At 38.2% G+C, this 12,526-nt stretch overlaps 1 protein-coding gene across 1 annotated transcript in view; it reads left to right on the top strand.

Moving 5' to 3' along the window:
- Positions 1–784: 784 nt before the first annotated feature.
- Positions 785–12,526, top strand: part of LOC138770481 (antigen WC1.1-like) — a 45,826-nt gene continuing 34,084 nt past the window's right edge. The window contains exons 1-4 of the mRNA XM_069949587.1: positions 785–849; positions 2,678–2,790; positions 5,815–5,968; positions 7,320–7,435. Coding sequence (XP_069805688.1) covers positions 785–849; positions 2,678–2,790; positions 5,815–5,968; positions 7,320–7,435 — 448 coding nt within the window. The remainder of the gene's footprint in view (positions 850–2,677; positions 2,791–5,814; positions 5,969–7,319; positions 7,436–12,526) is intronic.

Here is a 12,526-nt window from a genome sequence, read left to right on the forward strand (position 1 = left end):
TATTTCAGAAAATTAGAATATTATATAAAACCAACTGAAAGAAAAAAAAAAATAACACAGACATGTTAACCAAATGAAAAGTCTGTACAGTAAATGCCCTCAATACTTGGTCAGGGCACCTTTTGCATGAATGGTGGCATTAATGAGGCTTGGCATGGAGGTGATCAGCTGATGGCACTGCAGAGGTGTTATTGAAGCCCAGGTTGCTTTGATAGCGGCCTTCAGCTTGTCTGCATTGTTGGGTCTGGTGTCTTTCATCTTCCTCTTAACAATACTCCATAACTTCTCTATGGGGTTAAGATGTGGCGAGTTTGCTGGATAATCAGTCACAGTGAGGCTGTGCCAGGTATTGGTACTTTTGGCAGTGTGGACAGGTGCCAAATCCTGCTGGAAGATGAAAATTCCATCTCTAAAAATCTCTTCAGTACAGGGAAGCATGAAGTGCTCTAAAATTCCATGGTAGACGGCAGCGTTGACTTTGGTGTTGATGAAACTTAGTGAACCTCCACCAGCAGATGACATGGCTCCCCAAACCATCACTGATTGTGGAAACTTCACACTAGACCTCAAGCAGATTGGATTGTGTGCAGCCTCTCCACTCTTCCTCAATGCTCTGGGACCTTGATTTCCAAATGAAATGCAAAATTTACTTTCCTCTGAAATCAGCACCTTGGACCATTGTTCAACAGTCCAGTTCTTCTTTTCCTTGGCCCAGATAAGATGCTTCTGGCGGTGTTTATTGGTCAGGAGTGGCTTAACACATGGAATGTAACACTTGTAGCCCATGTCCTGCAGACGTCTGTATGTGGTGGCTCTTGAAGCACTGACTCCAGCAGCAGTCCACTCTTTGTGAGTCCATTTTCCTTACAATCCTCTTAAGACTGCGGTTCTCCCGGTTGCTGGTGCACCTTTTTCTACCACACTTTTTCCTTCCACTCACTTTTCCATTAATATGCTTTGATACAGCATTCTGAGAACAGCCAGCTTCTTTAGCAATGAACTTTTGTGGCTTACCCTCCTTGTGGAGTGTGTGAGTAACTGCCTTCTGGACATCTGTCAAGTCAGCAGTCTTCTCCATGATTGTGTTGCATACTGAACCAGACTAAGGGCCCTATTCCACTGGATGATTATCGTTCGCATAATCGTTAATGATAAACAATCCAAACGACCGCTATTACGAAAGACCTGAAATCGTTCGCCCATTTACATGAAAAGATAATTGTTACTTATGATCGTTCTTGCGGTCGTCTTGTCGTCGCTATTGCGTTCGTCACTACTGCAATTGACCGAACGACTTCTTAATCAATGCGAACGATTTGCGAACGAGCAACGATAAAAATAGGTCCAGGTCTTATTAAACGATCAACGATTTCTCGTTCGATTGTTAGTCTTTAACTGCTATTCAAACAAATAATTATTGTTTAGATTCGAACGATTTAATGATAATCTGGACGATAATCATAGGGTGGAATATGGCCCTAAGGGACCTTTTATAACACTTAGGAAGCCACTGCAGGTGTTTTGGGTTAATTTTTCTAATTTTATGAACTACTGACTTTTGGGTTTTTCTTGGCTGTAATTCTTAATCATCAACTTTAACAGAAATAAATGCTTAAAAAAGTTCAATCTGTATGTAATGACTCTATAGAATATGTGAGGTCACTTTTTTAATTAAATTACTGAAAAAAAAACTTTTTGTTATTTAATTTATTGCAAACCACTGTATGGCTATGTTTACACAACGTTTTTTTCAGCTCCGTTTAAAATGACGTCCGTTATTTTGAGTGTAAAATAACAAACGTTTTTCGAAGCCTGGCATCCCCTTAGTGCAATGACGGGTGTTTGCACATTATTTTAGTTTGGGGTTACTAATTGCCCTTTGGGTGAGGCTTAATTGAAAAATTCATTGAATTTATTAGTAAAAATGGAGAAAGAATGGTGACAATAGAAGAACGCTGTGTGAACAACTAATAAAAAACGTCTGCTATTTGCAAAAAACGTCCGAAAATTCATGTTCAATTTTTTGACATCCGTGGCAAAAACGTACGTTTTTCAATGCATTGTGTGCATAGACTGTCCGTCTTCCCATTGACTTCATTGCATTTGCATTAAAGTCTGTTAAATTGCTGCAAAAACGGACGTTTTTTTAAATAGCGAAATCGGACATTTTTTCTCCATTTTTGACGTTGTGTGAACATAGCCTATTTATTTTTTTTTTGTATCACTTATTATACTGGAATAGGCAGAGCTGCTATGTCACTGCTCATCTATGGTGGGACGTTTGGGTACATGTTTGGAGACTGGTACAATTTATAAACACAATCATATTTTGGATTGCAGTAGAGGTCTGCTCTGGTGTGTTGTCCAGTTGGGACGGGCTGCTGAGTAGTCAGTTTTGACTGTGGATTAATCATTTATAGGCATTAGGTTCATGTTCCATGGCTATCTAGGGGTCTCTTATTCTCTCTCACTATAAAAGATATAAAATAGATTATATTGTATAAATAGATTTATATTGTTTTCCGTTTGAACCTCAATTAGAAGTGATCATGTCATATAAAGTTCAGTAGTGACATACTATGAGACCAATTCACAGATCTTACTATTAACCATAGAATAATCTATTATAAATATAATGACTAAACCAATAACATCTTATTGTGATTTTGTAACCAAGAGAAGACAACGGATATGATGATGTGGAGATTAATGATTTGTCTCGGCCTTTAAACTCTGATGGGCAAAGTAGATCACCTTATAACAAGAACCCGCCAAGACCATCTGGGAACAGTTTGTACTAATACAACACATTTATATGTCAGATAGATAGATAGATAGATAGATAGATAGGAGATAGATAGATAGATAGATATGATTCAGCTATTCAGCATAAAAGATAGACAAAAATATGTTAGAGATAGCATGGAACCCCAACCATACCCAAAGCATGTTTCGCATGCAAATCACTTCTTCAAGGGTAACTGTGCATTGGGTATGGTTGGGGTTCCTTCCTATCTCTAGACATATTTTTGTCTATCTTTTATGGTGTCTGGTTCCAATGTTTTTGTGTTGGTTGTGCGCTATATACTGCTTGGAGTAGGGTCTCACATGTATTAGATACACAGACCCCACACTTCATGTTACTTAATCTGCATTTATGCACAGTAAAGTTTTTTAACATGGTGTGGTATGAACAAGGACAACAGAGATGCTTTTTTACTTGCTTACTAGTTTATCAACTTTCAATGATCATATATACCACTCTGTGTTGTTACATGTAGTTTCCCTAGATAGGAGGTTCCCCACTTTTATGTGTGTATTTTTTCTGTTGTCACCGGGCTCTGTTGCTATCTATGTCAGTTATGTGGATTGTTTTTACGTATTGTTTTGAACAGCATCTAATCTTATTTATTTTACCTATACTTATTTTTTATCTTTTTTGGTTGTATAATTATCAGACGTAGGACTTTGCAATTTTTATTTTTTTTTTTTTGCTTCATAGGTCTTATTAGGTATTCAGCATCGGCAGACTTAAAGGTAAACTGTCACATATCAAACTGTAAACACTGTTATATTGTAATCAACCCGTAGGTAGCTCTGGTAGTTTTATATGGTCCTTCCACAACTCCCTATCAGTTAAAAAAAAAAACTCTCTGTGATGACAATCAGGATGGACAGAGGAAGATGGTGGAGAAGGCTATGTAAAGTGCCTCAACTCCATCTTCAAGGACAACCAGCATGTCATGATTTGAGGAGAACCTATACAAAGAACACCTGTCGCGACACCTTATGCACTGAGTATAAGTGTATTACCCGTGAAATAATAAGGAAATCCTCAAAACACGACCTGGGGAACACAGCTTTATAGGGTGCAGTAGAAGAAATTGAAGGTTCTGGACTTCTATTTTTGCATAATAGTCTTCTATTGAGCCTCATATGCAGTTTATGTTAGAAAGTTGGGACATTAAAGTCTTTGGCCAAGAGGATTGTGCAGTTTATCCCATGAAATAGAGCCTCATATGTAACACTAGCGATGAAAAAAGTGAATCTGATTAATTCCAATTTGTAGCGAATCGGGCGTTTAATTCGCCTCGTTACAATTTGTGAATTCAACAGAATCACTTGGCAAATTCACTAGACATGGCACCACAATGGCGAATGCACGTGGTAGCTTACAGTACTGTCTTTTGGCAAGAGCAAGGGATTATCCATAAACTGTAAGACTCTCTGTGATGTTAGCAACTGCAACCCCACCCCAACCCTCTATATAAGGTGATTGGCTTCCTGGAGGCGGCCAGTCGGCTGTGTATAGTGGAGAGTAGGTAGCGGAAAGCAGTTAGAGCAGGGAGAGAAATACAGAGAGATAAAGAGAGGATAGGAGAGGGGGTGGATTGTGGGTGGTTTTCTGGGGGAGCAGTGAAGCCATTGTCCAGTAAACCAAGCCACTGGGTGCTGGGTGTGCCTTATAGGAAGTCACAGTGAACACAGTGTCCATCTTAATATTTCTCTGGGTGCTCATTTACCAATGTCCACTGCTGTCCTGGGGAAACATTGAGTTTAATGCCGCTGATCCACCAATGTCCTTTATTGTCCATGGCGGAAATTGTAGTCCCACTATTGTAGATACTATAGTTTTCCTGTTTTTAATTGAATTCTTTTGTATGCGATTCACAAATATTCGCAAATGCGTGCGAATATTGGCAAACTCTGCAAATTGAATTTCCTAGTGATTCGCTCATCCCTTTTTAAGGCTATGTTCACACAACGTTTTTTCAGCTCCGTTTAAAATGACGTCCGTCATTTTGAGTCTAAAATAACGGACGTCATTTAGCAGCCTGGCTGTTGGTACATTATTCTAGTTTGGATACTAATTGGACTTTGGGTGTGGCTTAATTGAAAAGTCCATTGAAATTAACAGTAAAAATGGAGAAAGGACGGTGCAAAAAAAAAAACTTTGTGTGATCACCTAATAAAAAACGTCCGCTGTTTTGCAAAAGATGTCCGAAAATAATGATCATGTTCATTATTTTGACGTCCGCGGTAAAAACGTCCGTTATTCAATGCATTGTGTGCATCGGACGTCTGTCTTCCCATTGACTTCAATGCATTGCCATTGCAGTCAGTTAAATTGTGGCAAAAACTGAAGTTTTTTAAAATATCAAATTCGGATGCCTTTTCTCTATTTTTGACGTTGTGTGAACATAGCCTCACACAAAAGATGACAAGTTTGAGATCTACCAGGACACACTACATAACCTGCAAGGACTTTACAAATTGCGGGTGACCGGATTGTAAGACCATAGAAACTGTATTTTAATTAAAAGCAACAGAAATAAAATAAAAAAAAGTTCTTCAATTGACCCTTGTTGCGATATTAATCAATTAAAAATATTTGTATTGATCATTTTTCATAAGAACAATGATTATTCACAATCACTTATGATTTCTCTCGATATACTGTATATTAGGCCATGTTCACACAATGTAAGTTTTGTATTAATCACGGCAGTTGTTGCTGATTAATACAAAACTTGCGTGCACTGCATTCAGAGGAAATCCCGTCCGGAGTGCGTCCACATCCAAATTCAGCACAAATGAGGTTCATCTGGCCGATACTGCAATACCGGCACTGCAGTCCCGACTAAGATGATCTTCACTGAGCCCAGCCGTTCTGGGACTCGGCTGGGTCACAGAACAGACGTGTCATGCGCCGTCTGAACATGGCCCTAAACATTACTGAGCACAATTATTTTCGTGTATGTAATATGTAAGTGTACAATAGATCTATATTTATTTTTTCTTTACTTATTTTAGGCTTAACTTCCCCGAGGGATGATCAAAATATCTCCACATCAAGCAACCAGGAGAGGGTTCTTCTCGCTGATGACCAAGATTATGATGATTCAATATCTGCATGCCCAAAATCGGAACTAAGAAATGACCATAACATAGATAATATAACCCAAAAGTAATAATACAAAGCAGAGTTTCTCTTACACCTGTAAATGGAGCATTTAAAGGAATTTCTATTAAAAGATCATTGAAGAATATCTAATTACTGACTATAAATTCAGACAAAAGAGTCATTGTAGTAGGCTTTTCTATGTCTTGTTGAAATACAGTATATGGTTGAAAAAGGAACTTTAACATGTCACAACATTTTTTTTTTTTTTTTTTTTACTCATGTCAATATTGTTCAAATTGTTAAATTTAAACATAAGAAACTAATGGATTTCTTTTGATGTTTTCATTTTGAATTTACTTATATTGAAAATTAGAGTCCTGTTGGCTCCACAACCAATTTTAAATCTGAACTGATTGTTCTGATTGGTGGATCCCAGTGGTATTGTTAGTGTGAGTCCTTATTTCTGGTATAAAAACAAAAATTACAAAAAGTAAAACAGTATTTGATGGACTGTTTCAGAGAGGGAGGGAGGGGGAGAGAGAGAGAGAGACAGAGAGAGAGAGAGAGAGGGCCCTACAAGTGAGGGGGACAAGAGTTGGGAGAGACAGTTGGTCATCTGTGAGCATTTAAAAGGGAAGTCTCGAAAAAATAAAAACAGACATACCCACAGGGGGGGGGGGGTGCAGAAAATTAGATATCAATATATACTTACCTGTACCTGTGTCTCCATTACACCGCTCCCGGATCCCACTGGCTGTCCTTCTCTGCTGGAATCAAGGTACATCACATATCTGGCTCTTTCAGCTGCAATGCTGTCCTGGGAAATAAATTGATGTCACTCTGCTGATCTACCAGGATCCACTGCTGTCTATAGTGGAAATTGGATGATTGATTGGCTCAGTGGCATTTTTTTTTTTATGTGAGTTTCCAATTTGAATTGATGTTTGGGAAAAATTAGCCCTTTATGGTGTCAGAAATTGTATTTTTCCATAAGTCAGATTGGAATTTTGTATAATGTGTTGCTGTCTTGTCTAGATTGATGCTCCATTGGTGTGTTTAGGACAGCAATTTTTTTTTTATTATTATTTTTTTTAGTAATAGAGCATATGGTGATTTATTAATACATTATTGTCTCCAATATTATGTAAGATCACACCTGGTAATTGCTGATATTTCCAGTGCTGTCAGACAACTCTTTATTGTGGGGAAGAGCTGCAGGTTTATGCACAATCAGATTATGAGGTTATACCTAACTCGCTCTTCTATTTTTGGCAGATAACATGTGTCAGTTCTGTTCAGATAAAACTAGAGATCAACACTCCCCATTTACTGCTCATAGAGACCTCCTGTACTCACCCATCCCACTGAGCTATATATAAGATAGAATGATAATTGTAGATCTCTTATTATACAGTAGTCACAGAGTTACACAGGAGAGCATGGATTTGGAGAGATTTCTAATATTTACTGGATTACAACTTCTTCTTCTGAAATCCGACTCTTATAAAACTGCAGAGACTCTGGGTGAAGGTAAGATCCCTTTTAAACAGTGAGACATGCATTTTAATTTTTCTAATATCATACACTTACCCCTTCCCTCCCGGGCTAATTTTAATTTTTGCGCTTTTATTTTCACCTCCTTATGTTTAAAAGGCCATGGTGCCTTTTCACCTACAGACCCAAATGAGTTCTTAATTTCGTCAACACCAATTATACTTTGCAGTCTTAATTTTTCCTTAAAATAAGCTTTAAAACCGAAAAAAAAAAAAAAATGATTTGTGCGCTGAAATTGAAGGAAAAAGTGCAATTCCTTTTTTTTTTTTTTTTTTTTTTTGGGGGGGGGTGTTTTCACCCCTGTCCTTATGGTAAATCTATGTTTCTCAAGTCAGTACGATTACAACAATATGTAACTTATATAACTTTTATTTTATTTGATAGTTTTTTTTTAACTATTTTTTATATATTCTATAAAGGTATCTCTTCTTATAACACTTTTATTTATTGGGTATAGGGCTGTGTGAGGTGTCATTTTTTGTGCCATGACTTGTACTTTCGATTGGTGCCTTGTTTGCGTACATGTGACTTTTTGACCACTTTTTATTAGTATTTTTATGGATTTAATGAGCTTACGCTGTTTGTGCTAAATCAGGAACACAATCATTTAATAATTCAAGCGATAACATGCGCGGTGTAATCAAATATGTTTATTTGTTTATTTAAAAAAAAATGGTAAAAGAGGAGTGATTCAAACTTTTATTAGGGAGAAGGACTTTTTTTAAATTAATAAAAAAATTACTTTTTTTTTTTTTTAATCCACTTTTTTTACACTAACTTTTAGTCCCCCGGTGAGTTTTATTATAACTGCACTGATCTTTCATAGAGATCAATGCAGTATAGTTTTCCAGCACTGATTGATTAGATCAGTGCTGGATTGCTTTGGGCTGCTGGAGCCTGGAGTAATCCATCATTCAGCCGGTATCAGGGCCATTGAGATGCTGAGGCCCAGCCAGGTAATATGAAGGGATCGCCCCTCCACAATTGCAAAGGATGGATCCGCCCCACTAGACATCAGGGATGGCTTTTTACATCCACTTAAATACAGTTGCCAACTTTGACAGCTGCATCTGAATGGCCTGTTGGCAGGGTGAGGCTATCTGCTGCATCGGCTAATGCCCATAGTCCCCAGCTACTTATAGCACCAGAAGCCGCACGCTACAGAGCGGGGTCACAGCATGACCCCTGAACACCCCTACCCACCACAGTACATAGGAAGAGGTTAAACAGTATTTTGTGTGAGATGTTAAAATTTTTTGTTACTAAATAGGATATTCATAAGATAGTTAGTTAGTCTTAACCTCATTCAAATGAAATTAATAAAGTTTTTATTTAGTTCTTGTAGAATGTTTACAATTCGCCCAATTTTTTATTTATTTATTTTAAATATATCGCATTGTCGTTTTGTTAAAAACCAGTGGAAAAAAATAGGTAAGAACGACACAGCCTTCAAAAAGTCCCTGTGAACGATTACAAAACCATTTGCCAAAACAATTGTAGGCAGCCTTGTAATCTATCTATCTATATCTATCTATCTATCTATCTATCTATCTATCTATCTATCTATCTATCTATCTATATCTATCTATCTATCTATCTATCTATCTATCTATCTATCTATCTATCTATCTACCAGTTTAAGTAGCCGAAAAACAGATGTACCAAATCAATAACATAGTATTTTTATTTCCTTTATTAACAAACATTTTGGCTATTTCCAGATCTTTTTCCTATTTTAGGAAATATTATGTCTGTATCTTGTGAGCAACACCTCTTGTACAGCCCTTTATCTTTAGTATGGCTATGTTCACACAACGTCAAAATATTGAAAAGGCGGGTGAATTTCAGATTTAAAACAATGTCTGTTTTTGCCGTGAATGAACTGACTGCAGTGGCAATGCATTGAAGTCAATGAGAAGACGGACGTCCAATGCACACAGTGTATTGAAAACGTTTTTGCCGCGGACGTCAAAATAATGATCGTGATCATTATTTTCGGACTTCTTTTGCAAACAGCGAACGTTTTTTATTAGTAGTTCACAAACAGTTTTTCTTTTGTCACCATTCTTTCTCTGTCTTTACTATTAAATTCAATGGACTTTTCAATTAAGCCACACCCAAAGGCCAATTAGTAATCTCAAACTAAAATAATGTTTAAACACCAGTCATTGCATTAAGGGGAGGCCAGACTGTTAAATAACGTCCGATATTTCAGACTCAATATAACGGATGTCATTTTAAACGGAGCTGAAAAAAACGTTGTGTGAACATAGCCTATATTGAATCATCTAACATATTGTATGTTAGATGATTCAATATAGGCTATGTATGTTCACACAACGTTTTTTTCAGCTCCATTTAAAATGGCATCCGTTATATTGAGGCCTGGTTCACACTTAGTAAGACACCAGCCATTCTGTGACCCAGCCGTTTTACAGAATGACCGCTGTCTGTGAAGTTCATCCCAGCCTTCATTTCTGTTCAAGTTCATCCTGCAGTACCGGCCTAATGAACTTCATTTCTGTTTATATGAGATAAGGGCGCATTCGGTGCACCCTCATCCCAATTCCCCATAGCAAACAATGGGAAGTGCGCCGGAGCTGCACTTTCCATTGTAGGAACTGACAGTTCTGTGCGGCTGCTAGGAATCCCGGCCGGAGTGTATACTCCGTCCAGGATTCCTCTGACTTCAATGCAACATAATTTGCAACAGCGGCAATGATTAATAGAAAATACACTGTACGTTGTGTGAACATAGCTTAAAAATTTTTTAAACAATGAATTAAAAACAAAGACAATATGGTGTAGCACGCAGGGTGCCAGTCTCACATTACAATACTTACACATAGGGGAAAATAGGGCAGAATTTCAAGCGGAGTCTGCGCCACGGACCACATTTGAAGTTCCGCTGGACTCCATTTAAAATTCTGCTATAATTAATGACAAATTCAAAACTGTGTATTTTTTTTTATTTTTTATTTTACCTTAACATTTGTACATAGATTTGTACATCAATGCATTTATTAAGTGATTTATGTATTTTACAGATTTAGTATTAAAATTAATAGAACCCTTAGGACAAGGCAACTTTATTTATTTTTGGTTTTTAACAATGGCCCAGATTTACTAAAATTGTTGAGTCTGCACATTAAGGTTAAAAAAGTTATCACGCTAGATTACGCCAAATGTGCACAATTTAGAGCAAATGTGTCTGCCACTGAGCAAAAATTAAGGTCAGATTCACATGTCTGTTATATATGCTCCGTAAGCATGTGAGGTTTCGACCCTCTAGGGGTACACTACTGAACTGACATAGCTTTGTCAGTTCAATAGCATAGTGCTTTGACTAGTCCAGAGCTCACTGTACTTGAGATCAATGTATTTTAAAGGGAACCTGTCACCCAGCCCGCTCGACCCCCCGGTGGAGCCCCGGATACTTACCCTTTGTTGCAAGTCCTGCTCCTGGACCCGGTCCACGGACGGAGATATTGGTGCTGGAAGGTGAGCGCGTGCTGTATGCTTATTACCAGAGATGAGTCCGATGCCCATAGAGAATGAGCCGTCATTCTCTATGGGCATCGGACTCATCTCTGGAGCGCGCGCACGGCTTCTGACGGCGAGATCTCCGTCGCGGGAATGGGTTCATGAGCGGGACTTGCAGCAAAGGGTAATTATCCGGGGCTCCACCGGGGGGTCGGGCAGGCTCTGCGCCACAATGCCGGGTGACAGGTTCCCGACTCCTTTAATAATTAAAAAATATCATTTATGTATATTGGAGAATTTGTCAAATATTTGTGAAAGTATTAGCTTCTTAATGAAAGAAATTCTTCCTTCTCGGAATAGAGGCAGTTTAGTACAGTTGTTGGGTAAAATAAAGGTAAAATACAGCCATATTTTTAATTTTATTTCACTGTGTGTGAACATAGCCTTAATCTTTTTTCTTGTCTGATATATGAACAAAACTACCCATTGTGTTTTGAGTGGTAAGATAACTGGACATATCATGTTTTTATAACTCACCAATAGTTTACTAGTTGATTAATGGGACTAGTTGAGCATGCTGGGGTCCATCCAAACCTGATCTTGCAGCATTTGATTACTGGTGGTTGAAGAAGTTGGTGAATAGTTCTTTTCTTGGGGCGGGGGCAGGTAGGTCGCACAGTATGGATGGTGTGTGTGTGTGGTTGTGTCTTCTTGTGTGTGGTTCTTTCCCTTAGTCTTTGTCCATATGGTGAGGCCTAGGCATTGGGGCTCTACCCTTCATTTTGTTGTTCGCCTTACAAGTTGCAATCAGAGATAGAGACTAGACCTTGCATATGATATCCTGATGTTAATATGGACTATAAGGACTAGTAATTCAGTGCTTTCCTCTATACTCTTTACTACGTTCCATTGCCTGGCCTTTTATTGTATGACTTGTTGCCTGTTTGAGGCTTATTGTTTGTTTTTTTCCCCCTCTAGTTTGTTGTTCCTATCATTAAAAACTGCATAAATAAAACCTTTTAAAATTGTAGCATGCTATCCAATAAAAATCAACATTGAAATTTTTGTAGTGACGGGCACCCAAAACGTGAAATGACGAACATCATTGTAAAAAAACAAAACAAAACAAAAAAAAGGAAAAAAAGTCATGTAAACATAGCCTGATACAGATATAATGCACAGTGACTTAATTTAACCTGTGTCCGAAAAGATCTTACTATAGGAATCCCTTGGGCTGAATCCCACTTCCTAGGGCCACCGATAATCAAATTCCGTACAATCAGGTTCGGACGAACCTAAGCATGCTCGAGAAGTTTTTATGTTTTTATGACCAAATTTCCCCTTGTAGTTATACCATTGTCTTATATGTGATTATTAGTTAACCCCTTAGTGACCGCCGCACGTATTTTAACGGCGGCCACTAATGGGCTTTATTCTGATGCGGACGCCTTTTTAACGGCGGACGCATAGGAATAAATTACCGCCCGGCAGCGGCAGTAGTGCGGGGGATCAGCGGTCAGACCGCTGACCCCCCCCCCTGTGGAAGTTTAACCCGTTAAATGACGCTGTCAAAGTATGAGAGCG

This window comes from Dendropsophus ebraccatus, chromosome 13, assembly GCF_027789765.1.
Source record: "Dendropsophus ebraccatus isolate aDenEbr1 chromosome 13, aDenEbr1.pat, whole genome shotgun sequence".
Taxonomy (NCBI): Eukaryota; Metazoa; Chordata; class Amphibia; order Anura; family Hylidae; genus Dendropsophus; species Dendropsophus ebraccatus.